A 21,656-nucleotide genomic window follows, 5' to 3' on the forward strand; every position below is an offset into this window, starting at 1 on the left:
GGTCTGAGAGGTGAGAAGTTTTTAAACTCGACTACATCACAAACCTCAACTTACGTAATCTGATAAAGAATATATTTGTGATGAATATTTAATGAGGAGCAAGTATAGAGAGGCTCGAGGGTAAGTCCAGGATGCGCCTATCGAGGGTAAGTCCAGGATGCGCCTATCGAGGGTAAGTCCAGGATGCGCCTATCGAGGGTAAGTCCAGGATGCGCCTATCGAGGGTAAGTCCAGGATGCGCCTCTCGAGGGTAAGTCCAGGATGCGCCTCTCGAGGGTAAGTCCAGGATGCGCCTATCGAGGGTAAGTCCAGGATGCGCCTATCGAGGGTAAGTCCAGGATGCACCTATCGAGGGTAAGTCCAGGATGCGCCTCTCGAGGGTAAGTCCAGGATGCGCCTCTCGAGGGTAAGTCCAGGATGCGCCTCTCGAGGGTAAGTCCAGGATGCGCCTATCGAGGGTAAGTCCAGGATGCGCCTATCGAGGGTAAGTCCAGGATGCTACTTATTTACTCTTTGCCCTGAAAGAATCTACCCTTCCCAGAAGATCGCAGAGATGAAGGAAAATCATGGAGGACATGAAAGTCTCCATCACAGTAAACACTACTCATAATTCACAGGTACACATCCATGCTCTCTAATCCTCACCGAAGCAGCTGTAGCCATCTCCGTTGAATCCTTGGTAGCACTGACAGAAGTAGGACCCGATGACGTTTCCACAGTGGGCGTTAGTGTCACATCCGTGTCTTCCTGAGACACACTCGTTCTCATCTGTAAAAGGAACATTATGATAGACCAGGAGTAGCTGTGCACCCTATGATGATTGTCTACATAAGGGAAATAACTACTACATATATGGTACCAACCTTCACAATAGGTACCATTTCCTCGAAAACCAGGCTGACAACCACAGCGGTAACTCCCGACCATATTCTCACAGACCCCAATCCCAGAACAGATATTAAGATTGTCCTTACATTCGTCCACATCTGAGGGAATAGACACAAATCCTGAGATATAAAGGCGCATGCCGGACAGTTGTATCATGGTGGTCTACATAAATTAAATGCTTAGTAAACATAAGTCGGCCTTCATATCAAAGATCAGGTGAACAGGCCATCAGTAAATACATTAAGCCTATCACCCTTATGCCTACTTACATAGACATGACAAAACGGGAGAAATGGAGAGTATATATGGCATAAAAATCGAATATCACGTATCCTCAGAGATTTGGGGTCACAATTGTGATTCCGTTGGAAATGACGTGGGAGGGTTCTTAGTTCCCGGGGATGACGACCGACGCTCGCGCCGTGGGATCCCGGGACCTGGTGCATGCGCCATGGAGCACCTGCTACTTGGGAAATACCTCCCAATCACATGACCGCAATTGTGTCATGTGATCCTTTGGGGAGGTATAAGGTCCTTTTACTCAATTACATATATGCCTCTTGATAAAGCCACTGCTTTAGTGGCGAAACGTGCGTCGGGGCTTTGTGTGCCGGAATACCACATATTGCGGGCCTTTGCATGCTCCCCCTCTACTTTTAGTGGTAAGTAAGACTTATTTTACTCATATAATGTAGAACTGATGCACATTACCCTATGCTGTATATTTCAGCTCTAGGTAGGACTTATGAATACCACTGGGGAACTTTTACTGGGGTGATGCAATGGCCTTTTCACATTTTTTGCACTTTTCTTTATTCTAAATGAACTTTGGTGATTTAATACTTTATGAATGTTTAAATATACATTTTACTGAATTATAAATAAAAAATTCGATTTTTATGCCATATATACTCTCCATTTCTCCGGTTTTGTCATGAATTAAATGCTCCATGCTGACTGTGGAAGGCCCGGGAAGCTGTCGTCAATTTATGGAATAGAGAAAACTGATTTCCATCTGAACAAGGACACAATCTGAGCACATAAAGTCCTGGTCCTGCAGACGATGGGTTTCCTCTGACCTGCATTGGTCCATCGATCACTCACCGATGCAGGAGAGTCCTGACTCCTGGAATCCTGCCTGACAACTGCAGCGATAACTCCCATCAGTGTTCACACAAAGGTTCCCCATTTCACCACGACATCCATCTTCAAAAGCGCATTCGTCCACATCTGTCCGGACAACAACATGACGGTTTTATAACGCATTCCACATTTTTCATTAAGGTGGTCACCTGCAATGGTCTTGAATATTGGCAGCCCCATGGATTGACCTTATTTATGGTTTCTTCTCTCTTGACAGACCTAATGTCAACGAAGCATAATGGGATCCTTTCGCACTGTACATTAGTTCAGGTCATCATCCCCCATGATCCCTTCCACATTGGTGATAGCAACCAGTATAGGACTATATATCCTCCACCACTACACTAACAAGTAAGATATGGAGGATGGTTACATGAGGACTTCAACTACAATCCGACCAGAGAAAAAGCCGTCATCACAGATCCAGCTGAAGATCTAATGGTGCAAAAAGCAGGATTTATTGTCCTAGGCTGTCATATCAAGTCACAGTAGCCCCATACTCTCTGACGCAATGTTTACTGTCCAGCCCAAAGACAAAGCCCTTGTTGAAGCTGCACCTGAAGGATCTGATAAGGTAAAAATTAGGAGTTTTTGTAATAAAATGTCATATGAAATCACATAAACACCGTACTCACCAACACAATGTTTACCATCCAAGCCAAAGACAAAGCCCACATCACAGCTGCAGATGAAGGATCCAATGGTGTTCAGACAAGTGGAGTGTGGCAGACAGGCATGGAGCCCGGTTATCTCAGCCACCTGGCATTCATCCACGTCTGGAAAGAACCAGAAGATGTTCTGTTCAGTGATGCCGATAGGGGCAGTAACTAGTGATGAGAGAGCATGCTCGTTACTCGAGATTTACGAGCATGCTCGGGTGCTCGCCGAGTATCTTCAGCGTGCTCGGGTGTTATGTTTGAGTCACTCCGTGCACGTGATTTGTGACTGTTTGACAGCTTTAATACATGTGATGAATGCTTGTTTCTTAGGCATTCCTCACATGTATTAAAGCTGTAAAAAAGTCGCAAATCATGCACACAGAGTGACTCAAGCATAACGCCCGAGCACGCTGAAGATACTCGGCGAGCACCCGAGCATGCTCGTAAATCTCGAGTAACACGCATGCTCGCCGAAAGGGTTAACAGAACATGCTCGCTCATCACTAGCAGTAACCTGTCCCATCACGTACTGATTAGTGATCTCTACTGTCCTGTGACCAATGCCAGAAGATCCTCCTAAAGTTCTGAAATATCGAGAGAATGAATAGATCTAGTGTTACATGAGAATAACCATCCAATACTTACCTTCTCCCTGACTGCTCCTCAGCCTCGCCCTGGTCTGAAATGGCTGATAACAGAGAACAATAGACTACATTTCACTGTATGATAATCAGTCTCCACATCTAGTGACTCAGGTAAGTTATGGAGCAATGATAAAATCACATTTGGCAGGATCACTGTTGATTATACTCTGTAGAAATATATATATATAACAATATAGCTGGGTCTTCCTCACCCTGGCAGCCACTTTGTCCTCTGAGGAAACCCCGATGACAGCGACAGATAAATGATCCAATTGTATTGGTGCAATTTGCGTACAGTCCACAAGGGGGCTCCAGTGCAGCACATTCATCAACATCTGTGAATCAAGCAGAAGTTAGTGATAGCTATAGTAAAGTGTGTGGGCAGAAGATTACATTATGTGGAAACTATGATGCATTATCTATATTCTAGCTCTGTACTTTACTGAGGAACCGCAGAAAGAGTACTACAACCTTGACCTACAAGATGCCAAGAAGTATGACAAGCTGTGTCAGGCAAAATGTATTTTTGTCCTAGTTTTAAAAATGAGAGATGTCTTAAATCTCCACCCCCTGCTCATTTGGAAGAGGCTACATAGAACGACTCTTGCTCCCCCCCTAACAAGGAATTTTTATTACCGCCATAAAACGTCAGCAAGCATACTGGTATACCCTGGATTTTCCCTCCAATCCTATTGTTTAACTGTACAAACTTTTAATGTCGATTTTAATAATGCACATGATTGTCACAAACACAGGGACCACATTTTTGAGATGTTCACCCTTTTCCAATTGTGATGGTGTGGTTTTCGTGGCTGGGAGACCACCAGGAACCTGGGAAATGGGTTCTGAGCTTCTGAGCGTCATAGAGATATCATATTTGATATCCATCTTCATGAATATTGGTGACGGCAAACATGATGTCTCCATCTTGGATGTGGGACACCCCCATACCAAGATATGAAATCTGAAGGATTTTTATGTCTTATTCAGCTGGGTGGGTTCACAAAACCGAGCCCCCATGCGAGGTAAACAACATGGGTGTCTCCTAGAGTTTTGGCCCCTTACTAAAAACCAGAACAGCCATTTTACTTCATTCTTACCCGGGACATCAGATGCATGCACTCCTCGCTGTGTGGAAGAATCACATTTAATTTTTGGGGAGCCGTCCCCCCACAGAATCTGAGACCATCACCTCGTGGTGCAGGTTTTGCTATTATTTACCCCTTTTATTTTAATAACTGTTTTATGCACATATGTACATTGTCTCTTTTATAATATCTTGTATATCTTTTGTAAACACTGCCCTCTTTCGGGAGTAAATCATTATTATTTACCAGCTTCGTTCTTCTTGTCCTATGTCGAGCAAACACGTTCCTCGCCTGCTAATTCACGTTACCTAACGGGTACCCGATCCACCTGTTAAGCGATCGGTGGTGGCAGTATACCAGTATTTATGTGATATTGTGGTTTGAGGGTGGCAGGACGGAGGTATATATACGTTCCTGGAAGGAACTGGTGGTATATATACGTGCTGTCACATCACATGCCACAATAGTCGACATAAATTAGAGCAGCTGCGCCCGTGCTTATCCTTGGTCATTACCGTGTTGGACCAGCAGGATAAGGGGACGCCAGAGGGCTGCAAGGTCTGACCAAGTGTGTTTTTCGTGACAAGCTGGATGTGGAGATTGTGACAAGTTTGGGCATCACCCTGGCAGCACGAGCACAACGGGTGCACTTCTGGCACTTCCACGGAGACAAGTCTCCCTGGTCCAAAATGTTCGACCTCTTACACCTGATGCAAAAGTGGCTGCAGTCCGAGACCTGCTCTACAGCACAGATATTAGAAAGAGTGGTGGTGGACCGATTTATCCACTCACTACTGAAATCCAGGCAAAGCTGGGTTGCCCAAGGAGATCCCCAGAATTCAGAAGATCTTGTGAGCCTCTTGTAAAGATACTTGACTATAGAGAACTTCCTGAGCAATCAAGGGAGCCTGAGGTCACATTTCTGGGATACCCACAAGAAGGGGCTCCAGGCAACTTCTGAGGGCCGCACAAAGACCCAGAAAGGGTCAGAGCCGGTTTCAAGAGGTACATCTCATAACATTGTCTGTCTGTCATACCCCGGGGCATAAATCAGCCAACTGTCCGTTGGTCTCAGAACCGCTGGACTGCTCTGTAGGCTGACGTTTCTCATATTTAGCTCATCTCAAGTACAGTATTGTACCTCACCCTGGTGAGTGACATCAGCTCTGCCACATGACTATGAATGGTGTGACTGTATCTGGGGTCTTTGACTCAGAAAGTTTGGTGACCCTGATGAGGGCCACTCTTATGCATGTGTTAGTCCCGGGGAAATGGTTAGGGGTAAGGTATACCCATGGAGATGCCAAGAACTATCCCATGGCCCAGGTGGACATACGCACAGACTGTGGATCCGTGTCCCACCAAGTGGAGGTGGTCAAGGACTTGTTGCATGCTATAATTGTTGGATATGACTTTCCTTTGTTCTGGGAATTATGGGCTAAAACTGTACTACCCAGTAGTCCGGTATGCCACCAAGAGTCACTCTGGTAACAAGGTCGTATGATGTAAACAGTGAATTTCTGTTCATTGTACTGGCTAGAGAAGAGGATGAGGAAGCCTATCCTGAAGCCAATGTCCCTGACCTGGAGGAGTCCCAGGACAACTATGGGACTGTCCAGATCAGGATCTTAACAGTGAAAGGTATGAAGAAAGATGTAAGTGTGTTACATGGGGATCCCCAGGAGCTGGGAGCCACTAAGCGGTTTCCACAAAGGCCAGGCATAATGATCTGTTGTGTCGAGGGACCAAAGTGAGGGGCCAAGTAAAAGAGCAACTCCTCAAGGCTCAAGAGGCAAAATACAGGGGGTATAATCGGCTGGCCCGAGTGAGACAATTTGGACCTGGGGATTGGGTACATGTGTTAGTGTGCACCGTGGACAGCAAGTTCCTTACTCAGTGACAGGGGCACTAGAGGGTGGTGGAAAAGGTGGGAGAGGTCAACTATAAAGTACACCGACCAGTAAAAAGGAAGCCCTGTGCCATATATTATGGCAACCTTCTAAAACCCTGGAAGGGTAGGGATGCGATCAAAATCCCTTGCTTGTTGGCCCAGTCAGAAGCCAACATGACGGATGTCACAGGGGCAGGAACTTTGCTTCCTTCCAAAGATCAGCATGGTCGGTAAATGGTGCCCAAAAATATCTGCAGGTTATTGAAGTTACAAGGTCCTCCTCGTATGCAAGAAGAAAGAAGTATGTATAGGCCGGGATCACCAAATTTTAATCATACACTTTTATTAAACAAAGCTACTGGACAAACAAACCCCAAGGGTTAAAAACATTTAAAAAGAACAAAGGCTTCAATATAACAACAATTCCCACCACAATATTCTGATGGCTAAACCTCAAACATAAAGACATGATAAATACAACGTGGCGCACTCCAAAGGATTGTTATAATAATGTATCTAATACCTGCTAGAAATACAAGATAAAGCAGGAAACATATAAAATGATACTCACATAGATAAGTTCTGTTATGCTGTAGGCACAACCTTGTCGAGAAAAGATGAAGAGCCCTTATCTAGAGACGATGCCCAAAGTGCCATGTATGTGATGTCTGCAAAACTGTATGAAGAGGTGAAGTGAGGGGAGAAGACCCCCAACCCGACGCGTATCGCCACTACCAGGGTGGCTTCATCAGGGGAAAAATAGTAATGGTGAGGTTCATCCAGTCAAATACTTTATATACCATTAGGTAATTACCATTAAGCAATGTCAGCTGGAGAGGGCCGCCATCAGACCGGCCGCCATGGTGCCCATGCACATGAGCGGTGGAGCAGAACAAGGGAACACAGGTTAGTGACCGGGAAGTGAAGTATCGCTAGTTCCAGGTCAACAATGGCGTATGCGGTGCAATACACGCATGCGTGGTATTTGTGTAAAGAAGTGCGCTATGCGCATGCGCTCCCTCTGGAAACCTGCGCACCGGCAGCCAGACAGGCATGCTGCGCGTCTTGGTTTCAATATGTGCGTGCCCTTTCAAGCCTCAGGACGTCTCCATGGAGATCAAGGCGCCCAGGCATATACATCCAGACACCACTCCATCAAGTCCCGGTAGCCTACGTGTATATACCTGTAGTTTAGAGCGCACAACAGTAATAAAATACTTATATATATAAAGGACCTTACAAGGAGCTTCCTAGCGGATGAATCCCATATTATTAATAAGGCGTGCGCATAATCGTCCAAAGTTGATGGCTAGCAAGACAAATTATAATGCCATTGGCTACTCAGTCAAAGAATATACATACAGTACAGACCAAAAGTTTGGACACACCTCTCATTTAAAGATTTTTCTGTATTTTCATGACTTTGAAAATTGTACATTCACACTGAAGGCATCAAAACTATGAATTACCACATGTGGAATTATATACTTAACAAAAAAGTGTGAAACAACTGAAAATATGTCTTATATTCTAGGGTCTTCACAGTAGCCACCTTTTGCTTTGATGACTCCTTTGCACACTCTTGGCATTCTCTTGATGAGCTTCAAGAGGTAGTCACCGGAAATGGTTTTCACTTCACAGGTGTGCCCTGTCAGGTTTAATAAGTGGGATTTCTTGCCTTATAAATGGGGTTGGGACCATCAGTTGTGTTGTGCAGAAGTCTGGTGGATACACAGCTGATAGTCCTACTGAATAGACTGTTAGCTTCTTTTTTCTTGTCATAATACAAATTCTAAGTAAAGAAAAACGAGTGGCCATCATTACTTTAAGAAATGAAGGTCAGTCAGTCCGAAAAATTGGGAAAACTTTAAAAGTGTCCCCATGTGCAGTTGCAAAAACCATCAAGCGCTACAAAGAAACTGGCTCACATGAGGACCGCCCCAGGAAAGGAAGACCAAGAGTCACCTCTTCTTCTGAGGATAAGTTTATCCGAGTCACCAGCCTCAGAAATCGCAGGTTAACAGCAGCTCAGATTAGAGACCAGGTCAATGCCACACAGAGTTCTAGCAGCAGACACATCTCTACAACAACTGTTAAGAGGAGACTTTGTGCAGCAGGCCTTCATGGTAAAATAGCTGCTAGGAAACCACTGCTAAGGACAGGCAACAAGCAGAAGAGACTTGTTTGGGCTAAAGAACACAAGGAATGGACATTAGACCAGTGGAAATCTGTGCTTTGCTCTGATGAGTCCAAATTTGAGATCTTTGGTTCCAACCACCGTGTCTTTGTCCGACACAGAAAAGGTGAACAGATGGACTCTACATGCCTGGTTCCCACCGTGAAGCATGGAGGAGGAGGTGTGATGGTGTGGGGGGGCTTTGCTGGTGACACTGTTGGGGATTTATTCAAAATTGAAGGCATACTGAACCAGCATGGCTACCACAGCATCTTGCAGCGGCATGCTATTCCATCCGGTTTGCGTTTAGTTGCACCATCATTTATTTTTCAACAGGACAATGACCCCAAACACACCTCCAGGCTGTGTAAGGGCTATTTGACCAAGAAGGAGAGTGATGGGGGGCTACGTCACATGACCTCGCCTCCACAGTCACGAGACCTGAACCTAATCGAGATGGTTTGGGGTGAGCTGGACCGCAGAGTGAAGGCAAAAGGGCCAACAAGTGCTAAGCATCTCTGGGAACTCCTTCAAGATTGTTGGAAGACCATTTTCGGTGACTACCTCTTGAAGCTCATCAAGAGAATGCCAAGAGTGTGCAAAGCAGTCATCAAAGCAAAAGGTGGCTACTTTGAAGACACTAGAATATAAGACATATTTTCAGTTGTTTCACACTTTTTTGTTAAGTATATAATTCCACATGTGATAATTCATAGTTTTGATGCCTTCAGTGTGAATGTACAATTTTCATAGTCATGAAAATACAGAAAAATCTTTCAATGAGGTGTGTCCAAACTTTTGGTCTATACTGTATATGTATATCTATTGTAATGCAGCGGCTTGCGGTATCACTGTAATGCTCCAGGGTGTTCTGGCTGACCATGTACCTTTCCCTCAGAAGGACTGATCACATGATTGTGACATCATTGCAGGTCTTGTTTGCACTGAAGGACTGATCACATGACTGTGACATCATTGCAGGTCCTGTGTGCACTGAAGGATATATAAATCCTGGTGCTTTTCAAACAGGGTGATAAAGGCGTGACTCCTGTTCCCTGTGTGTGGGACACCGTTGGCCTGGTGAGGCCTAGAAAGAGAGGCCTGGTGAAGCCTGGAAGGCAGAGGCTAGATCCCCCTGTGTTTAGGATGCCAGTAGCCTTGGAGGGCGAGAGGCCTGGTCCCTGTGTGGGACTCCACTAGCCTGGAAGGCAGAGGCTGGATCTCCCCTGTGTTTTGAGATACGTGGCCCGGAGGCTCCATCTGGGAAGCCTTAAAGCCACAGCGGAGGCAGAACCCAGCTGAGAGAAGCAGCTAAAACCCGGCAAAGGTCAAACTGCTGCTTGAAGTGGACATTTATATTGTTACCCTGCTGAAGGCTGTATCTGGAGCCAAGTGGACATATCTGTCACTGGAAAGGCTCTTGGACACTATATGTGTAATATGTCAGCGAGCCACTGAGATGGACTCGGTTATGAGCGGTTTATGATAAATAATAAACTGCTGGATTGTGAAAAACCGGAAAGACATTGCATGTGTGCTTTAATTGACCCGGTGAAGCGAGTGCCTCCAGTGTGATGAATAGCGCTGCCTTACATGTGGTTGGAGAATGGGGGCAACTGCAGCCTGGTTGCTAGGGGCAACTGCAGCCTGGTTGCTAGAGGCAACTGCAGCCTGGTTGCTAGGGGTAATGGCACAGGACGACAAGTGTGGATGCAAGCATCTTGCTGTGGCTCGGCGGGGTCACGAAGATTAAAGCATCTGGCTCTAACTCAGCGGGGTTGCGAAAATTGTCCTCGAACTCAAACCTGGTCTGCTGTGGCTCGGTGGGGCCACGAAAATTTTTCCGGGAAGAGCGGTGTGAAGTGTCTAGTGTGAGCAGCGTACCGCGATGGCTGTGAACGGAGCAGAAAATGAGACTGAAGCTATTGAGCAATTTAAGTGCCGGTTAAAATCGCAGCAGGTATTTGAGAAACGTCTACAGGACATGGTGCAGGAACGGCAGGAGCTGTTGACACCGTATAGAATGGCGGCAGTGGACCATTCTGTGAACTCTGCGGGGGCGCCAGTATTGTCCCAGAGTGCCCGGGGAGGTGGTAAGAGATGTTGTGAACAGAGTCCTAAGACTGTTGCGGGTTTTTTTGTTAAAGTACCCCCTTTAGGTGTGGTTGTCAAAAAGGGGGTGGGGTCTAAAAAGGGGGCGGATTTTCAAAAGAGCATAGAGTATAGAAAACCAAAATTTGTTACTGGTTGTGGGTTGGTACCGCCTAAAAATTATGATTTGACCGTTGATAACAGAGTAGCTCCAGTAGAAGGGGTTGACGTCAAAGTGGGAGGTGACCTGTTAGTGCACAACACCATGGGGAGTGACACAGACCCCGTAGTTGACGGTGATACTACGAAAGTAGAAAGAGAGTTCAGTCAGGAGGAGCTAGACGAGGGGAGAAAGTCCCCCTCTCATCGTCGACGGCGCAAGGGCCACAAAAAGGTTGCTCCTGTAGTCTTTGTTGCAAGTGAAAATAAAGAAAATGTAGTACTGTGTGCCTTTGTTCCAAGTGTATATCCTCCTTTAGAGGCAGAAGAGGAGGTGACGTTGCCAGTAGCAACCTCCGGTACAGTACTGAGACAGAAGGATCAGGATCTGACAGCCCTGAAAGAGGAGGTGGCCAGTCATGACCAAGACCTGGAGCCTGTCAGGCAGCAGTGTCAGAGTGACATGCAGCAACTATGGGAAAACCTGGAGAACGTGTCCTTAGACCAACAGAGCCTGGAGTCTGAACGGCAGAAAATATACCAGGTTGTGAGGAACTTACAGCGAGAACTGGAGGGAAGCAACGAGGAAGTTAAGCAATGGAAGGAAATGTTCCAGGAAATTAAGGAGGACCGCCGCAAAACCAAGGAGGAGGTTTTTCAATTGGAGATTGACAAAGCGGAGTGTGAAGATGAGTTGTGCGACGTGAAAGATCGTTTCACCCTGGTACAGTTAGAGCTGTACCAAGTGAAGAAAGAGCTGTGTGAATCCAAGAAGGAGTATGGTGAACTCAGTGGAGAACTGCAACAAATTAAGAGAGACTATGAGGATCTCCTCAAGGTTAAGGAAAAGCTAGAGGATGATAAGGCTGATGCAGAGCACATGTGCCAAGTGGTTGAGACCACTCTGCAGGACACCCGTGATGAAAATGATGATCTCCGCAGAAAGACCCTAGATCTGGAAGCTCAGGTGAAGGAGCTGCAGATGTTCTGTGATAATCTCCAGAGGGCAGAGATGTGCCTTAAGGAAAGAATCAGCAAGATGGAAGCTGAGCGGAAAAAGATGGAGGAGTCTATCCGAGAAGCCACAGACCAGGGCCAGGAGTTGGCCACTGGAGATGGGAGGTATGAAGCAAATACCTCCTCGAATAATGCGAGCTCGCATGATTCGGTGGATGTAAGAGCCGAGATCAAGGAGCTCAAGGAGACGCTACAAGCCCATTTGAACCAAGAGTAGCTTGAGAGACTGGCTGTTGAGAGCCGAGTGGGCGCATTGAAGACAGAAAGGTCTGAGAGAACTCTACTCTTAAAGGAGCAGTTGAAGCAGGAAGAGCTTCAGAGATGTGCTGCTGAGAGGTGAGTAGCTGAGCTAGAGGAAGAAGTTTTCGAGCTCAAAGGTCGCCTGGCAAAGTATCACTCAGTGAACGAGGCCTCCTTGGAGAAGGAAAAGGGAAAAAAAGTTGCACTTACTCCTTTATACCATGAGAAGGTGGACCTAAGGAGAGCTAAGAGAGTGTTAACTGAAGATAAGTATGAGATGGAAGTGGTCAAGACGAAAATTCTTGAATTTGTAGCTGTGAGTCAGCTCAGGGGAAGCATACAGGGTGAAGAAGCTGAAAGTCAGTTGCCCCTGAAACCTGAGCCAGATGATCGTTTGGAGACCACTGGTGAGACAGAAACCTCTCGGTACAAGTGCCTCATAGATGTACCCGAGGATTTGAGAGAAGAATGCACCAGTGAGTCCATGTATGAAGAGTTTAAGAAGGCCGTGGGAGCCAGTAAGGTGTACTCGACCTCAGAAGCTAAACAGCTGCTGGTCCTGTCCACAACCGAAGTCACAGTGAAGAGGGTGGCTATCCTAAGTGACATGCACTGGCGATGTATTCGCACAAAGCGGTTTGTTCGGTTGAAGACGGAACAAGCCATTAGACAACTGGAGCGTATGGAAAAAGTTCAAAGTCTGCATGAAGAGGTCATCCGGGTGCCTCATGCTCTGGTAAGAAAGCTCATTTGGAGAAATGGCCGAGCCATGCAGATGATGGTCAGAAGTCTGGTGTGATGAAAGTAAGCAGTCCACGTGATTGACAGGACTGGATACCAGATGAAGACGGCATGGTGTCATTCTCCGCTGTAGGAACGGAAGAAAGTCTTGCATACATACGCATGCTGATAGAGTACCGAGTGACCTACCTGCGAGAGGTAGAACAGTTGAATCTCGCTAGACTGCGAGTGGAAAGACAGAATTGCCTGAGCAGCAGAAGATGGCAGCCGTCTATAAATTGTGAGACCAGACAGAGAAAGGGCCCCCTAAATAACAGAACAGCTACAGTAGAAGTTAGATGACGCGCCCCCTGGGCCATATTCTTTAGGGGAATACCCGGAGCCGGATCAGATGGGAGTTGTAGTCTTCCGAGTGGCTGTGACCCGGTCCGTGCCCAGGGTGTCAAGCTCAGAGTATGTGGCAGTCCTACAGATGTTATAAAGTTCTTAATGTCGACTACGCCACCCGTTGTATTGCGGTCACTACGGCCGCCGCTGCAGCAGGGTCCGCTGAGGCTGATGGTGTTGGTGCAGCTTTTGATAGTATAACCCCCAACGGGTGGGGTATAGCCTCAGGGGGTCAGGTGCAGAGGATGGGGGTTGTGGTGGTGCAGCATAGATGTTAAATGAAGACAGAGTCGGGTTGTGCAGTATAGGGTATTTACTCACTGCTGATGTTCCGGTCACTCCAGCTTCAAGTGACCACCCGAGCCGTGCTGCGTCCACCAGGTCCTGGATTCAGCCAACCCCCAAGCAAGTCCGGAGCGTGACCCTGAGCTCTCCTTCTGTCCTTTCCTCTGGCCGTCCCCACTAGTGATCCACCTAGGTCCAGCTCCCTCGGGCCTTCTGTTGGGAGACCCCTGGCCTTGCGTTCCCTGACCCGCCACGTGGTTTGCCTTCGGGGTGGATGTGGTGGGTGGCCGTGGCAGACGCTGCCCACGGCCTCCGGTCTCTGGCTAGGGTGTGCTTTTGCCCCCACCAGTTTGGGATCCGGTACCCTATTGCCGACTCTTCACCCGGGGATTGAATTTGGGTTCTCAGAGTCCTCTCTTTGTCCCCTCTGGGTCTTTCCTTCTCTGCTCCACTCTCTCTCTCTGCAGGCTCATCTGGACCTCTGCTTCCTACTGACTCTGACAGACTGACCCTGATCTTTGATGGTGCCCACCTTATATACTCCCTCTATGTGTGAGCTCAGGTGACCAGCACCCAATGAGCTCCTATCTTTACCCAGGCTGCTCCCCCTATCTGCCCCTACACTACTTGGGATGTACCACCCCCCTCCCACTCCAGCCAGGAACAGACTCGGTCGTACCTGCACATTTCTAAGTGGGAGTACCGTCGGCCTGTTCCTCGGAAATGGGATGTATGTAGTGCATGCAGCCTACCGAGCTCAGGTCCACACTCCATCCTTACCCGGGAGTGGAATATCACACCTCTGGGTTGAGGTGCAATACCCCTGTAGCAGCCGAATCCTCAGGGTGCTACATTCCCCCCTGGTAAATCACAGCACGTCCTCGGGCTGTAAGAACAAAACACCACAAAACATACAAATTTTTGCATAAACATATAAAACATCATGCAAAACATTATATATATATATATCAATAAAACTTTTCATATAAAACATTCTTGTAGACTTTTCTTCGCTTCTAGCTCCTCCTCCGGTCACTGTGCAACGCATGACCGGGTAAAGTGCGACAGTCTTTTCTTGAAAAATGGTTTTCCTATAAAACCGGTAGGGGGCGCTTTAGGACGCGCAACTATCTACAAAAGGGAAGGTGGCCGCTCTCAGTCCTCGGCCAGGTATTAGGGAGGAATGACCGCTCTCAGTCCTCGGTCAGTGGGATTTAAGGGTTAAACGGGTAAACAGTTCACACTTGCTGGTCCCAACGGGGACTATGATAGCAGCAGTAACAGTTCACGGTGCCCCGACGGGCAACTATATACAGCTTCTGCTTCGCTGTACTTAACGACGACGTCCTCCTGCTCTTTCTTTATGGTTTCCTTTAGCTTCAGACCCGTCCGGGTCCTCTTGTTCTTCCTCCTCACACCGCAGCTCTTCCTCCGTCAGGCGATGCACATGGAGGGCGTAGGGTCCTTTGGCACACTTGTGCCGGGTGAAGGTGACCTCGTCCCCGATGTAAAGGTCACGACCTCTGTGTCCCTCCGGTAGGTGGGATTCAACGTCTCTCCTGGTTACGAAGACGTCGCCTGGGGTGCGGTGGTCTCGGATGAAGCCCCACCCATGCTGCATGTTAAACTTGATCACAGTCCCGGTGGTGCGGGGACTATGCGCTGCACGGGGGTCTCTCCTGGCCCGGCTCTTCTGCTCCGCGCTCCTTATTTGAGCTTGCTGTTCCCGGACCCGCCTCTCTCTCCGCTCCCTCTCAAAGACCTCGAGCTGCTGGCGGCAGCACTCTGCACCCTCCGCTGCGGCTGCCCGAGTCTCCTGAGTGAACCCCATGAGATCTTCTCCGGTGGGGTCCCACTCAAACTGTGCCTCCTCTAGCGGGGGCGAGATCCTCTTAACGGGCTTCGGAGCCGGAATCAGGGGCTCGTCTAGGGCTCTCTCTTTCCGGAGTCGGGGATGGTGAAACTCCGGTGGCCAAATAAAGGGCTGCCCATCCGGGCACGTATGTTGGGCAAACAGATCTTCTCCCAGATGCGGCACTCTTGGTTTTATGGGCGCGGTGGTGGTGGCGCCCGGGTTGCCCAGGCCTTGCGGCCAGGCCTGGGGCACCTGGAAAGTGAAGGGCACCGTAAGGACGGCGGCGCCCTGGGCTACTTGGCCCTGCGACCAGGCCGGTGGCTCCGCGGAGGTAGGGGGCGCTGTTGGTATTGCGGCGCCCGGGGGTACTAGGCCTTGCGACCAGGCTGGTGGTACTTCCTGCTTGGTCACGCTCGGGGTCGAGGCGTGTGACGTCACAGGGGTCGCGGCTCCCGTTTGAGGCCTAGTCTGCGGCGGTGACGTTGCAGCGACGGGCACGGCAGGATAGACTTCGGGCTCTGCGACGGGGAGCTGGGGCAGGTACGCGGTTTCCCGGTTTGGGGTAGAGACGTCCCCTTTACCTGCCTCCTTTCGTTCGGCTCCCTTCTCGGCGCCGTCTCCGGCCTTCAGTCCTCCTGCGCCATCCTCAGAGGCGGTCTGTCTCCTCGTCTCGGGTGGCGTGCTCCGCTGACAGGTCTCGGTCTGCTGGGCCATCTCACGGCTCCACTCCGCCAACGTCTCTCGCTGCACCCGGGCCATCCTCCTTGCGAGGCCCTCCAGAGCGGTCTGTGCACACTCCCGGTCTCGGGGGAGCTGTGCTAGGACCTCCACTAGGCCTAGTGGGGTCGTTGTTTCCAGCAGGCTCCTGACCAACGGGTCGGTGCTGCTCTGCTCTCCTTCTGTTGTCTCCAGCAGGCTCCTGGCCAGCGGGCCGGTGCTGCTCTGCTTTCTCGCCATCTCCGGGTAAGCTCCTCCGATACTCTTCTCCAGGCTTCTTGCCTCCGGGTGCGCTCTCTCCAGACTGCTCCAAGCGACACCCATCTTTGTTCTCTTCTTCTCAGTCCTCCCACTTCTAGGGCGGTCCCGGGGCCACTTGGTGATTGTCAGCTCCAGGGGCAGTTCTTTCACGCTGACAGACACCTCTAGCATCACAGTCTCTGTTGGTGGGGGCGGTTTCCACTTTTGGCGCCATTTTCGGTCCTGTTGCCACCCTCTGGCACGCCCATAATGGCGTCCGCTCTTCCAAGGCGGGAAACCTTTGGAAATGGCGGGAATCGTCTCCCAGTGGCGGGAAACTCTGCAGATGGCGGGAAAAAGCTGTTAATGGCGGACAACCGGCGGGAATCGACCTGTGATGGAGTCCGATGGCGGGGACCCTCCGGAACCGGCAGGAGACTTCTTTTTGAGGTAAACTCGTTCTTTTCTTCAGGCACGCAGTACCCGGTTGTTGTGGGCACGTAATCCTGCCGACTACGCCAAAGTTGACGCGCCCCCTGGGCCATATTCTTTAGGGGAATACCCGGAGCTGGATCAGATGGGAGTTGTAGTCTTCCGAGTGGCTGTGACCCGGTCCGTGCCCAGGGTGTCAAGCTCAGAGTATGTGGCAGTCCTACAGATGTTATAAAGTTCTTAATGTCGACTACGCCACCCGTTGTATTGCGGTCACTACGGCCGCCGCTGCAGCAGGGTCCGCTGAGGCTGATGGTGTTGGTGCAGCTTTTGATAGTATAACCCCCAACGGGTGGGGTATAGCCTCAGGGGGTCAGGTGCAGAGGATGGGGGTTGTGGTGGTGCAGCATAGATGTTAAATGAAGACAGAGTCGGGTTGTGCAGTTTAGGGTATTTACTCACTGCTGATGTTCCGGTCACTCCAGCTTCAAGTGACCACCCGAGCCGTGCTGCGTCCACCAGGTCCTGGATTCAGCCAACCCCCAAGCAAGTCCGGAGCGTGACCCTGAGCTCTCCTTCTGTCCTTTCCTCTGGCCGTCCCCACTAGTGATCCACCTAGGTCCAGCTCCCTCGGGCCTTCTGTTGGGAGACCCCTGGCCTTGGGTTCCCTGACCCTCCACGTGGTTTGCCTTCGGGGTGGATATGGTGGGTGGCCGTGGCAGACGCTGCCCACGGCCTCCGGTCTCTGGCTAGGGTGTGCTTTTGCCCCCACCAGTTTGGGATCCGGTACCCTATTGCCGACTCTTCACCCGGGGATTGAATTTGGGTTCTCAGAGTCCTCTCTTTGTCCCCTCTGGGTCTTTCCTTCTCTGCTCCACTCTCTCTCTCTGCAGGCTCATCTGGACCTCTGCTTCCTACTGACTCTGACAGACTGACCCTGATCTTTGATGGTGCCCACCTTATATACTCCCTCTATGTGTGAGCTCAGGTGACCAGCACCCAATGAGCTCCTATCTTTACCCAGGCTGCTCCCCCTATCTGCCCCTACACTACTTGGGATGTACCACCCCCCTCCCACTCCAGCCAGGAACAGACTCGGTCGTACCTGCACATTTCTAAGTGGGAGTACCGTCGGCCTGTTCCTCGGAAATGGGATGTATGTAGTGCATGCAGCCTACCGAGCTCAGGTCCACACTCCATCCTTACCCGGGAGTGGAATATCACACCTCTGGGTTGAGGTGCAATACCCCTGTAGCAGCCGAATCCTCAGGGTGCTACATAGACACTTTCCAAGATGTCCTGAGGATAGTGGGCGTGGATTTAGAGGTAGTGAGACCTCCAGTAACTCAGGTCTGAGAGGCCCATACAAACGACCCAATAGATTACGGGACAGTACGGAGTCGAACCGGACCTTAGATACCAGGGCATGTGAGTTACACTGCTGTATTGACCGCTGGGAGCGGGGGAGGTCTGACAAGGTTACGACTGATCGCTGGGAGCGGGGGAGGTCTCACAAGGTTACGACCCGGAAATGTGACTTGACGAAGTCAGTGACAATGACAGATGGTAGGTCCCTAAGGAATGGGCTAATGTCGATGACTAATGTTCCAGGGGCTGAGCAGCGCAATTGTCAAGTACATGGTCTCTGTGTGAACCATGGGTTATAATGTGATTGTGTATATTATGTGTTCAACCCCACAAGTTTGAACAGAGGGGGGGGATATGTAATGCAGCAGCTTGCGGCATTACTGTAATGGTCCAGGGTGTTCTGGCTGACGATGTACCTCTCCCTCAGAAGGACTGATCACATGATTGTGACATCATTGCAGGTCCTGTGTGCACTGAAGGACTGATCACATGACTGTGACATCATTTCAGGTCCTGTGTGCACTGAAGGATATATAAATCCTGGTGCTTTTGAAACAGGGTGATAAAGGCGTGACTCCTGTTCCCTATGTGTGGGACACCGTTGGCCTGGTGAGGCCTAGAAAGAGAGGCCTGGTGAAGCCTGGAAGGCAGAGGCTGGATCTCCCCTGTGTTTTGAGATACCAGTAACCTTTGAAGGTACGTGGCCCAGAGGCCCCATCTGGGAAGCCTTAAAGCCACAGCGATGGCAGAACCGAACTGAGAGAGGCAGCTAAAACCCGGCAAAGGTCAAACCGCTGCTTGATGTGGACATTTATATTGTTACCCTGCTGAAGGCTGTATCTGGAGCCAAGTGGACATATCTGTCACTGGAAAGGCTCTTGGACATTATATGTGTAATATGTCGGCGAGCCACTGAGATGGACTCAGTTATGAGCGGTTTATGATAAATAATAAACTGCTGGATTGTGAAAAACTGTAAAGACGTTGCATGTGGGCTTTAATTGACCCGGTGAAGCGAGTGTCCCCAGCGTGATGAATAGCGCTGCCTTACACTATATATATATATATATGTATGTATATTCTTTGACTGAGTAGCCAATGGCATTATAATTTGTTTTGCTAGCCATGAACTTTGGACGATTGTGCGCACGCCTTATTAATAATATGGGATTCATCCGCTAGGAAGCTCTTTGTAAGGTCCTTTTATATATATATATATATATATATATATATATATATATATAAGTATTTTATTACTGTTGTGCGCTCTAAACTACAGGTATATACACGTAGGCTACCGGGACTTGATGGAGTGGTGTCTGGATGTATATGCCTTGATCTCCATGGAGACGTCCTGAGGCTTGAATGGGGCGCGCACATATTGAAACCAGGACGCGCAGCATGCCTGTCTGGCTGCCGGTGTGCAGGTTTCCAGAGGGAGCGCATGCGCATAGCGCACTTCCTTACACAAATACCACGCATGCGTGTATTGCACCGCATACGCCATTGTTGACCCGGAACCAGTGATACTTCACTTCCCGGTCACTAACCTGTGTTCAGTTGTTCTGCTCCACCGCTCATGTGGGTGGTGTACGGAAGTGTATGACACTATCTGGGTGGAGTACGGCAGTGTATGACACTATCTGGGTGGAGTACGGAAGTGTATGACACTATCTGGGTGGAGTACGGCAGTGTATGACACTATCTGGGTGGAGTACGGCAGAGTATGACACTATCTGGGTGGAGTACGGCAGAGTATGACACTATCTGGGTGGAGTACGGCAGAGTATGACACTATCTGAGTGGTGTTCGGCAGTGTATGACACTATCTGGGTGGTGTACGGCAGTGCATGACACTATCTGGGTGGTGCACAGCAGTGTATGACGCTATTTGGGAGCAGTATGACACAATATGGGCGCAGTATGACACTATTAGGGCGCTGTGTGACACTACCTGAGCGCAGTATGACACTACCTTGGCGCTGAATGAAATTATCCAGGCACAGTATGACACTATCTGGGTACGGTCTGACACTATTTGAGCACACTATGACACTATCTGGGCCGTGTAGTCCGCCGGAGCTCCGCAGTGATGGATCCCGGAGAATTGCTTCTTGTTGCTCCTTTCTAGTCTATAAACTGAAGCTCCAGATGTGAACTCACCTTGTGGTGGATGGTGGGCGCTCTGCCCGGGCCGGCTGGTACTGAGGACACTGGATTCCTGTGAAATGAAGGAAGAAGCGATAAAGGGGACCAGCCCAATCTGATAATCCGGCATCTGTGAGAGGGCCGAGGTCTGCACAGCAATAAGGGGGACACCGGCTCCGTATAATAAACGCGCCCCCCGAATATTAGTGATTCAACCACAATAGAATTCCTCACCTTCCCTTCTGTAGATCCATCAGTGATCGCCATCCTCAGGGATCCTCCACCCAACGTGCGGGGCTGGCCACTGGGCTGATTGACCGCGTCCTGGATGTCATGGTGCGCCCCCAGCTCAGCCCCCTCGGCTCTATAAGATCCTGTGGGATCCACTGTGATGGATGATCCCAGGCCAGCGATCAGTGGATCAGCGAGGAGGAGGATGAGAAGCAGAGGTGACCATCTCCAGGGAGGACTCATCCTGGAATCAGGAGGTCACTGAATCCATAACATAGGAGAGCAGATCACAGGGTGGAATCCTGCAGGATCCAGTGCTGGCAAGGAGGAGGGGCCCCAGGTGACACATCCAGTTACAGGGGCCCCAGAATTAGCAACCAGGACTGAATGCAATAAATGGGAGAAGACTGACCGGACAGAGGAGTCCAGAAAACCAGCAGGGACTGAGCAGATCCAGTGCACAGACTGGGAGGGTCCGGCGCAGGGGCCCGGGGCACAATCCGGACACGTTCCCCAATGAGACTTAACTCTTACAGCTTCTTCCCAGGGAATAATTCCTCAGGGCGAGGGGGAGGGCGGCAGAAGATCATAACCACAGGATGAGAGGGGGGAATGGGAGAGGAAGAGGGAGAGGACGAGGGAGAGGACGAGGAAGAGGACGAGGGAGAGGGAGAGGAAGAGGGAGAGGACGAGGGAGAGGACGAGGAAGAGGACGAGGGAGAGGAAGAGGGAGAGGACGAGGGAGAGGGAACCGTACAGTATAGCAGAGCGGAGCATGAGATTACTGTGTGATAACAGTGCTGTTACATAGGACTGCAGGTTATATCTACTACATTATCTGTACTCAGAGAGTCATCACTGTGTTATCTGTGGTGTTACATAGGACTGCAGGTGACATCTACTACATTATCTGTACTCAGAGAGATATCACTGTGTTATCTGTGGTGTTACATAGGACTGCAGGTGAGATCTACTACATTATCTGTACTCAGAGAGTTATCACTGTGTTATCTGTGGTGTTACATAGGACTGCAGGTGACATCTACTACATTATCTATACTCAGAGAGTTATCACTGTGTTATCTGTGGTGTTACATAGGACTGCTGGTGACATCTACTACATTATCTGTACTCAGAGAGTTATCACTGTGTTATCTGTGGTGTTACATGGGACTGCAGGTGACATCTACTACATTATCTGTACTCAGAGAGTTATCACTGTGTTATCTGTGGTGTTACATGGGACTGCAGGTGAC

General features: G+C 49.5%; 1 protein-coding gene across 3 annotated transcripts in view; it reads right to left on the reverse strand.

The window, feature by feature from the left end:
• LOC141266090 (uncharacterized) overlaps positions 1 to 21,012 on the reverse strand; it is a 327,069-nt gene extending 306,057 nt beyond the window's left edge. The window contains exons 1-7 of one of the 3 annotated variants that reach the window (XM_073679998.1): positions 20,404 to 21,012; positions 20,185 to 20,242; positions 3,547 to 3,669; positions 2,667 to 2,807; positions 1,993 to 2,118; positions 864 to 986; positions 646 to 768 (exon numbers count right to left, since the gene is read on the reverse strand). In XM_073679998.1, the coding sequence (XP_073536099.1) occupies positions 646 to 768; positions 864 to 986; positions 1,993 to 2,118; positions 2,667 to 2,807; positions 3,547 to 3,669; positions 20,185 to 20,242; positions 20,404 to 20,643 (934 nt within the window). In that variant the 5' untranslated portion in view covers positions 20,644 to 21,012. The remainder of the gene's footprint in view (positions 1 to 645; positions 769 to 863; positions 987 to 1,992; positions 2,119 to 2,666; positions 2,808 to 3,546; positions 3,670 to 20,184; positions 20,243 to 20,403) is intronic. The other 2 variants (XM_073679999.1, XM_073680000.1) reach the window with 2 other exon arrangements.
• Between the last annotated feature and the right edge of the window lie 644 nt (positions 21,013 to 21,656).

Source organism: Phyllobates terribilis, unplaced genomic scaffold (genome assembly GCF_046119375.1).
Source record: "Phyllobates terribilis strain yellow unplaced genomic scaffold, ASM4611937v1 Scaffold_4__5_contigs__length_816908805, whole genome shotgun sequence".
Lineage (NCBI taxonomy): Eukaryota > Metazoa > Chordata > Amphibia > Anura > Dendrobatidae > Phyllobates > Phyllobates terribilis.